Source organism: Heloderma suspectum, chromosome 6, assembly GCF_057233095.1.
Source record: "Heloderma suspectum isolate Gila_16-S chromosome 6, 16-S_ref, whole genome shotgun sequence".
NCBI classification, from domain to species: Eukaryota; Metazoa; Chordata; class Lepidosauria; order Squamata; family Helodermatidae; genus Heloderma; species Heloderma suspectum.
This window is the reverse complement of record NC_139463.1, coordinates 65,190,221-65,203,775: the sequence shown is the minus strand read 5'-3', so window position 1 is coordinate 65,203,775 and position 13,555 is coordinate 65,190,221. Positions and strand designations below refer to the sequence as shown.

Genomic DNA, 13,555 nt, shown 5'->3' with positions numbered 1-13,555 from the left:
CTGTCAATGACGTAGCTCTTAAAAGCACAGAACTCCCCCAGCAAGAGTTAACTCAAGGGCCATTGGCTCTGTTTGCAATGAATCTTTATGAATTAGAGACCACTGATCCATCTGGCCCAGCATTGTCTACTCTGACTTGCATGGACTCTTCCGAATTTAGGCAGAGGTCTTTCCTTGCCCTTCTTCAGAATTTCAGGTAGAGGACTTTCCTTGCCCTTCTGGCTGATATCCTTGACTCAGGGCTGGGGCACCTATGGCCTGCCAGGTGTTGCTGGACGCCAACTCCCATCAGTCCCAGCCATCACAGTCAATGGTCAGGAATGGTGGGGGTTCTAGTCCAAGAACATGTGGATGGTCACAGGTTCCCTACCCATGTTTAAACTGGAGATACTGGGGAATCGAACCTGGGACCTCATGCATGCACACCATGGGCTAAGCCATTGAGCTATGGCCCACGTTAGAAAAAGTATATTAAACAAGTAGACAGTTGTGTGTGCCAACTTTCCCAGTCTCTTTTACACACTTTCCCTAATGTTGAACATAGCTCTGGAAGCAGTGATATACACAACTGTCTGCTTCCACCCCGAAAAGTTTTGGCCAAGCACGGAATGGTTCCCTCCAGAGTGGATTGTGAATTGTACTCTGGATAACATAGTCCAGGCATACTGTGTCGTTACTCCTTGGTGAGTGGAATGCACCCTGCTCAGGGGCACGTGAATCTGTTCCTACTAAATATGCTCCAGTGTTGTGAGAACGGGCATTGGACACAGAAGCAACTATATAGTTCCCCTCTATTCTGCTTTGGTCAGGTCTCTTCTGGAGTCCTATGCCTGGTTCTGATCACCACAGCTTAAGAAGGAGATCAACAAACTGGAGCATGTCCAGAGCAGGGTGACAAAGATGGCGAGGGACCTTGAGATGAAATTCTATGTGGAAAGATGGAAGGAGATGAGTTTGTTTAGCCTGGAGGCAATTAAGAGGCAATACGTTAGCCATTTTCATATCTGAAGGGCTGTCACACAGATGATGAAGCAAATTTGTTTTGCTCCAGAGGGTAGGACCTGAACCTATAGGTTCAAATTACAAGAAAAAGGATTTATAGTAAACATTAGGAAGAAAGTCCTGATGGTGTTATCTATTTGACAGTGAAACAGACTGCCTCGAATAGTGGTGGGCTGTCCTTCATTCGAGGCTTTTAAGCACAGACTGGATGATCACCTATCAGAAATGCTGTGGATTTCCTGAATTTGCAGTGGATTTCCTGTACTTGTAGGGGGCTAGACTAGATGACCTTTGAGGTGTCGTCTAACTGCGAGTCTGCGGTTGAGGTCTTTTGAGCCAAGGCATGAATTAAACCAAGCAGGCTCAGGAAGAGGACGTTTGAAACACCAGTTTAAGCGCAAATAGAAGTCACAAGCATTTTAGCAACAAATACGCTCCTTTTTGCCTCAAAGTGCTCCATGAAGCTGTGGAAACGTGCATGACCTCCCCTCTCTCAGTGGGATCTCCTGACCTTGCACACATTATGGAATTCATACACAGAGGCTAGTTTGTATTTTTTTTTTTTAAGTCGTATGCCAATTATGCCAAAGTAGACAGGACAGCACATGCGTTATTGCGTTTAATGATCACAATTAAAAAAGAGAGAGAAATAGCCACCATGTCAACACCCCAAGCAGGTTTGGGACCACAGCGGGAAGGGAGAGGTAGCGTAAGTCCTCCACACACTGTGATCCTGTTGAAAATCCCCCCCCAGTGAAGGCTGGTGGCTCCGATGTCAGTGGGGCAGTGAATCTGCTCTGGGTTTCAATCAGAACCAGCCAGAACTTTAAAGGAATTATCCAAGGTGCTTCCAGAGCGGATTCACTGCCCTACTGCCATTGGAGCTCCCAGCCCCCACTGACACACGCTGCTGTTTGCTCCCATTGGTGCCAATTGACAATGACACAAATTATGCACATGGAACCTGCAGCCTTCCCTAGAGAAGTTTACAAGCTGTGAAGCAGCCCTGCGAGGGTTCACATGTATATATTCTACTATAAATGGATTTGTAAGGCAGTTAGCGCTTTAACCCGAGGCGCTTGCATAACCTCCCCCTTGTGATGTCATGGTTTTTCCCTCCAGGAACTTTAGGCTCCCAGGGCCCAGTTGTCTCTCCCTGGAGACCTTTCACAGAAGAGAATATGGCAAACTGGAACTGCACCCTTGAGCAACAGCCCTTCTGTTTTCTGAATCACGCTGGAGTCGTTTGCCTGGGAACAGAAAGGGAAACACAAAACCGCCTTTTGTAGGGCAACGTGTATCTGCTGGAATGTGACAAGCGCATGAATAGACAAATGAGGGTTGTGGAAGCTGGCTTTGATGTTCGTGATGATGAAAGCCTGGGGGAATGCAAAGGAGAGAAAAGGTCTTTGCCATAACAACGCCCCCACTCTGGGGATAAAAGGAGCATAGAGCTAGAGAGTGCAGCCAGTTTTCTGAGCCCTTTAGAGCAGAGCAGGGAAGTCTCTCCTGGGTGCCTCTCTTTCCTGGCAGTATGTCCACCACCATCAGGCGGTACACCTCCTCCTCCTCCTCCTCTATGAAGGGGCCTTCCTTTGGCGGGGGCTCCGCTCGGCTCTCCTCCGTCCATCTTGGTGGGGGATACGGATCCCCCAGCATCCACGGTGGGGCTGGAGGCATCTCTGTCTCTTCCTCTCGCTATGTGTCTGGAGTAGGCAGCGGCTATGGGGGCGGCTATGGAGGCAGCAGCTACTGCAGCAGCTTTGGTGGGGGCCTTGGTGGCGGCCTGGGTGGGGGCTTTGGTGGCGGCCTGGGTGGGGGCTTTGGTGGCAGCCTGGGTGGGGGCTTTGTGGCTGGGGGCGATGTTCTGCTGGCTGGGGGCGAGAAGGAAACCATGCAGAACCTGAACGACCGCCTGGCTGCCTACCTGGACAAGGTGCGGGCGCTGGAGGAGGCCAACACTGAGCTGGAGGTGAAGATCCGGGAGTGGTACAAGAAGCAAGGGCCTGGCCCAGACCGAGACTACAGCCCGTATTTCAGGACTATTGAGGACCTGAGGAGCAAGGTAAGGCAAGGTGATTTCAGGGGGAGGGGGGCATTAAAAAGACACTTAAGCAAGTTGATTGTTATGAGCCCCTGAGCAGAGACAGGCAGTTATCAAGGAGGGCAAGTTGTGGAGAGAATAAATTGTCTAAATCAGCTTACGGTGCAATCCTAGGCATGTTTAGACCGAAAAAAGTCCTACAACTCCCAGCAATCCCCAGCCAGCATGGCTGGCTGGGGAATGCTGGGAGTTGTTGGACTTTTTTCGGTCTAAACATGCACAGGATTGCGCTCTTAGTGACTCAGACATGTCAAATCCAATTTTCAAAAGTGACTGTCAACTAGTGTTCATCTTGAATTTTGATCTCAAGTAACTAACAAATTCACGTTAATTCATGCTTTCTATAGAAAATCATTGCCTCAAAGAACACTCAGCTGATGACCTCAAAATAACTATACGCCAGCAAAAATGTATAAAAGGGAACCCCAGCCCCAAAATGCTGAATGTGAATGTATAAGCAAAATGTATTTGTATTGAATTTGGGATGAACGAGGATAGCGAGTTTCTTTTCTACTACAGGTTTTTAATTAGTATAGCATAGCGATTAAAACAGTATTATCGCAATTACTGGTGTTGCAAATGCATCACTATTTTTATCTTAGACACACGATAGCCCTGCATAGAAATGCCACTGATTTATTACTGCCTCTTACATTTCACAGCCTCTGGGTCTCACTGTTTACACTTTCCCCCTGTACTCATGTGCATATCTATCTTTTAATCTTTGATGTTGCCAGAACAGGATTCTTTGTAGTTTTAATGCAACTTATCCAGTTATCCCTCTGGATATACTACTACTATGATACCACTACTCCTGCTACTATGATACTACTACCGCTACTACGATAGCAAAGATCCCTTGAGCCATGAAGTTCTTCTTAGCTAGACGTGACCTTTGTGTAGGCAAACAATGACATGGATGCAAATGAAGGGGCACACCTTTTCCTACCGAAGATGATTTCCCTTGCAGGCTCAATATAGGAAGCTGCCTTGTACTGAGTCAGACCATTGGTCCATCTAACCCAGTATGGTTGACAGTGATTGGCAGCAGCTCTCTAGGGTTTCAGGCAGGAATTTTCCCAGCCCTACTGGAGATGCCAGGGATGTGTGAAGTTGCCCACAGTGAAGAGGGCAATACCTCTGCCCAATTGGAAGCATGGGTCTGGATTAATCCTTAGGCTATGGAGGCGGCAACGTAGGGAGCCAAGCCAAAGCCCCTTACGCAGTTAAATTATTTTCCCATGTATTGAAAACAAATGTTTGCTTTCTCAGAGGTTTCTTATAAATCTAGGCCCAGCCCAAGACATGTTGTCTTGGGTGAACAGTCTAGAATCTAAACGAATGCAGGGCACGATCCACTGGGATATTCTTCTGTGCAAGGCCTAGCAAAATGCTTCTGGAACCTTGCAGGAGGGAAAAGCCCCCAGAGAGGGGGTGCAATTTGTTCCAGCAAAATGTTGGAAGGGGAAAGGGTTAAGTCCCCCCTCCCCCCAGCACATTCTCCCCCACAACCTTCAAGTGACTTTTCATAAAACAAACGAAAAAACATTCCTGAAAGTCAGACTTCTCTACGGATCTTACCACAAGCTGTGCCAAATACTACAAATGTTGTCTCTTCGTATTTATCCTGCTCTTTCCAAACTGCCCCTTGACTTTTCTCTGGTCAGGATTGCCAACTGACCAGAAACAAACCACTGGCCTGCTTTTATGCATTTAACAGCTGCTTACTCTGGAGAAATCAGCAGGTGAAGGCTTTGTGGGAATAGATATATAACCATGATAACCTACTAATGCCTGCAGATCAAGCTGTTGGTAAAGGCACAAGAGCAAGGGTTGATAAAAAGTTGGCAATTCTCTGTAGTACAGTGAGCAATCAGATGTGTGCATTATTCCTTCCAGTAAGACTTTTTGCTTAATATTCTATAGTCCATGAAAGCTTATGCCAGAATAAATGTGTTTGTCCTTAAGGAGCCACAGGGCTCTTTGTTATTTTTATAGCACTGACACAGTAAGTAAAGTCCTTCCCAATACGTTTCTCGTTCATGCTCACTTCATTAGATCATCAATGTACCCATTTTAAAGAGGGGAGCTGAGGCTGAGAGACAGGATTCACCAAAGTGATTCCATAGCCAGCGTTCATGGATTTGAACCCAGGGCTCCTACATGCAATTCAGCAGTCCGTGAAATGGACCACACACAGTACATCCGCACATCATGGCAGGAATTATCCCAGTTGGTTAAAAGTAGAGTGCAAGGAGCAGCCCTTGGCTTATCTCAATTCAACAGCTCAGCCATACATCAGCTGTGTGGGACATTTCAGTAAGTTCAGGGTCAACCTTAACATTAAGCATCCCCAGGCAGCTGCTTAGGGTAGCAGTTTGTGAGTGAGAGCAGTACTTTCGCTGCAACTGCAAATTAAACAGACCCCTTGCTCTGTGGTGGTGTGCAGTGCTAGAGGGGGAAGAATCAGGTACAGTTAGAACAGCATCCCAAAGGTGTGAAGATGTCTATCAATACTGAGGGCACTCTACACATGTTCAGATGACGCCCCAACAAAACTCAAGTCTGACCATATCCCTGCTTGCAAATGAGATGCAAAAAAATTCAAACCACCCGTTTCTTCCCTCCTTTCAGATTCTTGCTGCCACTACTCAAAATGCCAGCATCCTCCTTCAGATTGACAATGCTAAGCTGACTGCTGATGACTTCAGAACCAAGTAAGTCTAGCTTTACCCCCAAATAGAAATGGCTCTCCTTTGGTAGGTTATCTTTGGTAGGTTATCTTTGGTTACGTTTGGTAGGTTATCTTTGTCTAGCTTTACCCCCCAAATGGAAATGGCTCTCCTTTGGTAGGTTATCTTCAAAGCCATCTCCATGGATGGAAGTAACATGACAAATATTGCCTCTCTCATCTTTCCCCTTGACTTCTTTCCACCCACCTTGTGGATACAGGTTTGATACAGAACAGGCCCTGCGCCGCAGTGTTGAGGCTGATATCAATGGCCTGCGCAGAGTCTTGGAGGAACTAACCCTGGCCAGATCCGATCTGGAAATGCAGTTAGAAAATCTAAATGAGGAGTTGGCTTACCTGCACAAGAACCATGCGGAGGTGAGGATGTTCAACTTCTAGTATCACAGAGGGAGACACAGTGTTAAAATGGGGGGGGATACACATGCAACAGGATTATACCTGGTGAATCTGACACACAATAGGATTTTCCTTTGTGTTTGTACATGTTGCACCAGTCTTATGAATGACCCAGAACAGTGGATTGTGTCACTACAAGATGTCTTTGAAATACCTTTGAAATGTGGGTTGAACTGAGACCTCTTCAGTTGTGATCTTATTTAATAATTCACGAAACCATAAAGTGGGGCCTGGTTCACACATGCACATTCAGCACTTGATTTGTCTGCACTTGATTACTGTGTACTTGATTACAGCAGTCCAAGTCTGTGAATCCAAGTCTGTCCAAGTTCTGGATTTTATATCTGTAATGGCCCATTCACACCTGCAAATCATATCGGATGCTGCACTCATCAAGTGTTTAACATGCACATGTGAATCAGCCCTTAGAGATCCACTAGAACAGCTAACCTGTCACCAGCATGTAATACAGTCTTATTCTCCATGAGTTTGTCCAGTCCTTATTTAAAGCCATTTGACCTGGTGACGGCCATCACATTATCCTGTGATAGCATATCCCATACCTTAGCTACGCACTGTGTGAAGAAGCCCTTCCATTTCTCTGTCCTGAATCTCCCACCATTCAGCTTCTTTAGATGATCCTGGGTTCTAAGCTTATGAGAAAGGGAGAAAAACCTCTATCCACTTTCTCTATACCATGCCTAAATTTATCATGTCTCTCGTGTCCTCCCTTGATGGCCACCAACTTAGCTTTAAAGGGGGGATTAGACAAGTTCATGGAGGATCAGGCTATCAATGGCTACTGAAATGGCTAATTTCAGGGGACTGGAAACAAAGCCCTATGAAGAGAGACTGAAAGAACTGGGCATGTTTAGCCTGGAGAAGAGAAGACTGAGGGGAGATAGGATAGTGCTCTTCAAGTACTTGAAAGGTTGTCACAGAGAGGAAGGCCAGGATCTCTTCTCCATCATCCCAGAGTACAGGACATGGAATAATGGGCTCAAGTTACAGGAAGCCAGATTCCAGCTGAACATCAGGAAAAACTTCCTGACTGTTAGAGCACTACAACAATGGAACCAATTACCTAGGGAAGTGGGGTGCTCTCCCACACTGGACGCCTTCAAGACAAGGCTGGACAGCCATCTGTCAGGGATGCTCTGACTTGGATTCCTGCATTGAGCAGGGGGTTGGACTCGATGGCCTTGTAGGCCCCTTCCAACCCTACTATTCTATGATTCTATGATTCTACTGGTTGTCGTGGCTAGATGCTACCTCTGGAATCAGAGACAGAATGCCTTTAAATACCAGCTGCTGGTGAACATGAGCAGGAGGGTGCTATTCCCCTCATGTCTTGCTTATGGGTTTCCCAGGGGTATCTGGTTGGCTGATGTGGGAAACGAGATGCTGGACTAGATAGGCCTTTGGTCTGACCCAGCAGGATCTTCTTTTGTTCTTATGGCCTAGATCTGCTGCAGTGAAGCTTGTTCCATGTTTGGGAGGGGTACCATGGAGAGTAACCTCAGTATGACCACCATGTAGCCTTCACAAAGCTAGGCTGCAACAGCTGCATTGTCTCCACTGTATACCCCTTGTAGCCAGAACACCACGTGGAAGAACAGAGTCTACGGAGGTAGGGCTGAAAGAGCTCTATGACTGAGAATCAGACCTTCCTTCTGTGTCTCTCTGTCACAGGAAATGAATGTTCTCCGAAGCCAGGTGGGTGGAGAAATCTCTGTGGAAATGGATGCTGCTCCTGGAGTGGACCTGACCAAGATCCTGGCGGAGATGCGCGAACAGTACGAGAGCCTGGCGGACAAGAACCGCAAGGATGCGGAGCAGTGGTTCTTCAGCAAGGTGGGCCTTTCTTTGGATGAATGGACCTTCCAGGAAGATTGCTGGATGTTTTTATTTGTGTATGTCCTCGCTGAACTGTCTTCCTTTCTTTGAAGACTGAAGAGCTGAACCGAGAAGTTGCCGTCAATACGGAGCAACTGCAGAGCGGCAAATCGGAACTCATAGAGTTGAGACGATCCATTCAGAGCTTGGAAATAGAGCTGCAGACCCAGCTCAGCACGGTGAGGGAGTCCAGCGCTCCTCCTACTGCCCTCTCCAGCCCCGAATTAAGAACAGAGTTGTGCAATATAAACAGCACTACTGGCCCTGGTGTGCTGAGGGTCCAGACACAATCACCTTACCTTCCTGAGGTCTCTGTATTTGTATTACCTTCCTGAGGTCTCTGGCCACTTTGATAATGCTGATGCTATAATAATATAATATTAATATAATAATATATTAATAATATAATGGATAATAATATAATTAATAATATAACAAAATAATGCTAGTAATAATATAACAGCAGCAACAGCAATGCATTTTGACACCATCAATATGCATGTACCAAGAGCGCCTATGTTTCCTGAGTCAGTGGTTTTCAAACTGTGTTCTGATGAACTCTGGAGGTCCTTTATGATAGTCATCCCAATGTGGTGCCCTCTAGGTTGTGTCGGAGGGACTACAACTCCCATCATTCCCAGTCAGCATGGCACACATCTGGTAGTCTCGCACCTCTGGAGGGCAGTGGGTTGGGGAAAGGCTGCTCTGTAATAGCAGAGAAACTAATAATAGCAGGCACATGTCCCTGAAAAGCAGCTTTGCAGGGAAAATTAGTAATGGTAGCAATGTGCAGCCACCAGGAGGTGGTGTCTGGGTTCTAGACCATGTTGTTGTTCAGTCGTTCAGTCATGTCCGACTCTTTGTGACCCCATGGACCATAGCACGCCAGGCTTTCCTGTCCTGCTCTGTCTCCCGGAGTGCGCTCAAGTTCATATTCATTGCATCGGTGATGCTATCTAGCCATCTCATCCTCTGCCGCCCCTTCTCCTTTTGCCTTCAATCTTTCCCAGCATCAAGGTCTTTTTCCAGTGAGTCTTCTCTTCGCATTAGGTGGCCAAAATATTTGAGCTTCAGCTTCAGTATCTGTCCTTCCAATGAGCAGTCAGGGTTGATTTCCTTTAGGATTGACTGATTTGACCTCCTTGCAGTCCAGGGGACTCTAGACCATAGGCCACCCTGAAAATAAGCTACGCTGGGGTGGTTGCTTGCTTGCTAACCCATGATACTCCTGGCAGAAGATCAAGCACTCTGCAATTTGTTGCGGCTTATTTACCGCTTAGTCCTCCCGCCACATATCCCATGGAGCTTTGCAGGACAACCTCAGCAGCCTACTCTGCTAATGAGCACAAATGCACTCATTAGCAGAGTAGAGTTTATTTTGCAGGGTCCCCCCCCCCCCGTTTTGGAGAGATTTGTGCATATTTAATGTTTTTTTCTCCACCTTTGGGGAGATTTGCACATGTTTAGCTTATTTAGGGAGATTATTCAACAACTGGGGGGCCACCACCCAGAAGGCCCTCTCCCTTGTTGCCGCCCTTCATGCTTCCCTCAGAGGAGGCTCCCAAAGGAGGGCCTTAGATGCACAGCGTAGTGTATGGGTCAGCTCATGCTGGGAGAGGCGTTCCATCAGGTACTGTGGTCCCAAGCCATATAAGGCTTAATAGGTCAAAACCAGCACTTGGAATTGGGCTTGGAAGGATATAAGCAGCCACTGCAAGTGGGCCAGAATCGGTCTTATATGTTTGGACCTTCTGGTCCCCGTTATCAGTCTGGCTGCTGCATTTTGCACAAGCTGCAGCTTCTGAACCATCTTCAAAAGCAGATCCACATAGAGCACATTGCAGTAATCTAAGTTGGAGGTCACCAGAGCATAGACAACTGAAGCCAAGTTATCCCTGTCCAGATAGGGGTGTAGCTGGGCCACCAAGTGAAGCTGGTAGAAGGCACTCTGTGCCACTAAGGCTACTTGAGCCTCAAGTGACAAAGATGGCTCCAGGAGGACCTCTGAGCTATGAACCTGCTCCTTCAGGGGAAGTGCAACCCCATCCAAAACAGGCTGAGTACCCTCCATCCAGTCAGGTGAACCACTCACTAGCAGCATCTCAGTCTTGTCAGGACTAAGTTTCAGTTTATTAGCCCTCATCCAGTCCATTGTCGCAGCCAGGCATCGATTTAGGACATCCACAGGCCCACCTGAAGAAGATGAAAAGGAGAGATAGAGCTGCGTGTCATCAGCATACTGATGACGATGTACTCCAAAACGCCGGATGACCGCACTCAACGGTTGCATGTAGATGTTAAATAACACGGAGGACAAAACCTACCCCTGAGGAACTCCATACTGGAGAATCCACGGGGCTGAGCAATATTCCCCAAGCACCACCTTCTGGAGCTGACCATCCCAAGTAGGAGCGAAACCACTGCCATGCAGTGCCTCCTACTCCCAGCTTGGACAATCATTCCAGAAGGATACCATGGTCGATGATATCGAAAGCTGCCTGTTTTCAGCTGAGGCCTACTGACTTCAGAGAACTTGGGCTGGACAGCAGGGCATAGAGTTGAATGCAGCCACACATGGCCCAGGCCTTGCTCTGAAATGGGAGTCCAATTCAAGGGACTCCCTTTGTCACTGGTAGTTGTGGTACACTGGAGAAAGTCTTACTCAGGACAAGGCTTGGCCTCTGTCCTTAGGCTAATTTAACGAGACAGCTGGACATTTCATGTCACTCCTGCCCCTGACACCACCAGAGCTGGGTTGGGGATACCATCACATCAATAGGGGGAGATGGACAGCTTCTCACAGAACACGGAGTCTGAGCCCTCCATCCCATTCTCGTTTTCCAGAAAGCGGCACTGGAAGGCACCCTGGCAGACACGGAAGCCCGCTACGGCACCCAGCTTGCCCAGATCCAGGTCCTGATCACCAGCGTGGAGGAACAGTTGGCTGAGCTGAGGTGTGACATGGAGCGCCAGAACCACGAATACAAGATCCTCCTCGACGTCAAGACCCGCCTGGAACAGGAGATCGCCACCTACCGGCGCCTGCTGGAGGGAGAGGAAGCCCAGTACGTAAAAGGGGTTGTAATACTGGGACTTGAAATGGGTAAAAAGGGATTTGGGTGGGTTGCAGAGGTTTGTGAGCATCCTAGCATCCTTGAAAGGTATCGGGGAAGAAGTCTCCCAATGGGACTGCTGAGTGATTGTTTTGTCCTGACCTCCCATTACATTATATCTGAGCTTTGCTCAGTACATTGTATGCCATTGTTGTTACTCTACGTTGGGCTCTTGGGGCTGCTGTCAATGCTGCCCTTGTGCAATGCCGTGTGCTGGCTTGCCAGACCTGGTACAGTGCCAGAATAGATGTCCCTCTACCCACTCCTTCATCCTGATTGGCCTACTGCAGTTGATTATAGCATTAGGTGAAAATGTAATTAATGGAAATAGTATGTTCCACTGCCCTGGAATGTCTCCTGTAGGCTAGATTTAAAAAACCCCAAACAATTTTATTATGAAATTAATTGGATTCAGTTGCTTTGTGATTGTACCCTACCTATTATGGACAAGCACTCTTGGTTACCATCTCTGCACCTGGTTCATTGCAACTGAAGCTAATAGTTTGTTTCTCTAATTCAGTCTTATTTTTCTCTTCCTCTAGTATTTCTTCCCAGTACTCAGCAGCTATAAGAGAAGGTACGCATCTATTGGGACTTCGTTATTCAATTATTCACCCACATGAACAAATTTCTTCTTTAGAAGGCCTCTTTGCTTCGTGTTGCTGAGAACATTGGTACATGTAGATGTACAAGATAAAAATAAGCTGATCATACACTTGTCTGAATACTGTTAAGAGCCAGAAAAATGATCTGAGCTATTCAGGATGGTACACGCAAGTTAATAATGCAACCAAGCTGATTAAATCATTGGCCTTCAACTAGTGGGTCATAGTCAAGAACTGGGCTGCACCACCCCAGCTTAAAGTGGGGCACATTGGTGCAATTACCATGGTTTTCCTTTCTTCTTTTGTTAAGTATTTTAAGAGAAGAGGGAGAGAGAACTTGTAAGAGAAAAAGAAACACAGATAGAGATGGAGAGAAAAGGAGAAAGACAAATACCATAATACATTTAAAGTGAGTCTCATAGAATCGTCGGGTTGGAAGGGGCCTACAAGACCATCGAGTCCAACTCCCTGCTCAGTGCAGGAATCCAAGTCGGACCATCCCTGACAGATGGCTGTCAGCGAGTGCTGACAGAAGCGAGTGCTTCTTTGCACTCTCAGCAGATTTAGGGTCTTCTCGTTTCATGCCTGGACTTTGCAGCACGTTACATACTTTAGTTAAATATGGGCCCTACATCTGCAAAGGCTGAAGAAAGGTCACTGAGCGAAAGTAAGAGAAAACCTTAAAAACCAGCCGTTTCCCACCCTTTGGCACTCTTCTCTGGGGTTCCATCTGACATTTTAAAATCCAGTTCCTGCTCACATTGCCTGATGTGCTCAGCCCTTCCTCTCCACATGGTGAATCGCTTCATGCAGAATTGTGTTGAAAATAGCATTGCATTGGTGAGAGTTTGGTTGTGCTTCCTTTAGCAAAAAGATAAAAATAAATCTGGCTTAGTTTTTCAACTCAGAGAGGGGAGTGGCAGGTGGTGGGTGCTGCTTCAGTTTCCTGCCTTCCTTTTCTGCAAGTAATATTTCCCCTTCCTGCCTCCTGCTGTAGGACCCACAACCACCCGCCAGGTCCGCACAATTGTCGAGGAGGTCCAGGATGGAAAAGTGATCTCATCTCGTGAACAGGTCCATGTCTCTGGGCACTAAGCCTGAACTTTGGAACACATCTGCTTTTGACTCCTTTGTGATGCTGCTCTGAGTTTCAGTTTCCTGCTCCATTCCCTGCCATCCTCAATTTGAGCTCTGTATGGTTGTACCCACAAGGCTCTAATAAAGCTTTTTTCATTTCATTCATGCGAACTAAGAGGTTCTGTTTTGTTTTATTCAATTGAAGGGAATGGCTTTGCTGCTCTTTGCCCGTTCACCTTCAGCCTTCCTAGATGATAGGATCCAGGAACGTCAAATAACCACGCCCACCCCACATGTGTGTGATTAGAACTGATTTCTTGAGTCTCGGTATTACAATATCGACTCTTCTGTGAAGCACTTGTGAGAATGCTTCAAGCCACATCTGAACGGTAGCCATGAAGGAACAGAGACTTAGATGCACAAACCCATTGAAATCAATTGTCTTACAAACATGTAACCATCAATCAATGCCCCCCCCCCCCGACCCCTTCCATGATGACCCTCCAGCAATGAGCTAGATGAACCTGTTGGGGGCGGGGGGTTGGATCACCAGAAGTAGTATAAAAAAGGAGGATACTCCACCACCATAGGCCTCTTTAAGGAAGAGGGG

The 13,555-nt window shown here is 47.1% G+C and overlaps 1 protein-coding gene across 1 annotated transcript; it reads left to right on the top strand.

The window, feature by feature from the left end:
- The first annotated feature begins 2,124 nt into the window (after positions 1-2,124).
- On the top strand, positions 2,125-13,114 carry LOC146341047 (keratin, type I cytoskeletal 14-like). The gene is made up of 8 exons (XM_084804637.1): positions 2,125-3,067; positions 5,741-5,823; positions 6,059-6,215; positions 7,947-8,108; positions 8,204-8,329; positions 10,995-11,215; positions 11,806-11,840; positions 12,866-13,114. The coding sequence occupies exons 1-8, from the start codon at positions 2,537-2,539 to the stop codon at positions 12,961-12,963; spliced, it is 1,413 nt and encodes a 470-aa protein (XP_084660763.1). The 5' UTR covers positions 2,125-2,536; the 3' UTR covers positions 12,964-13,114.
- Positions 13,115-13,555: the final 441 nt, after the last annotated feature.

Excerpts from the sequence above, each read along its gene's own strand:
- LOC146341047 (XM_084804637.1), top strand. The coding sequence starts at position 2,537 with ATGTCCACCACCATCAGGCGGTACACCTCCTCCTCCTCCTCCTCTATG. Across the intron at positions 3,068-5,740 it reads TTGAGGACCTGAGGAGCAAG|ATTCTTGCTGCCACTACTCA; the intron begins GTAAGGCAAGGT and ends CCCTCCTTTCAG. Across the intron at positions 11,841-12,865 it reads CTCAGCAGCTATAAGAGAAG|GACCCACAACCACCCGCCAG; the intron begins GTACGCATCTAT and ends CTCCTGCTGTAG.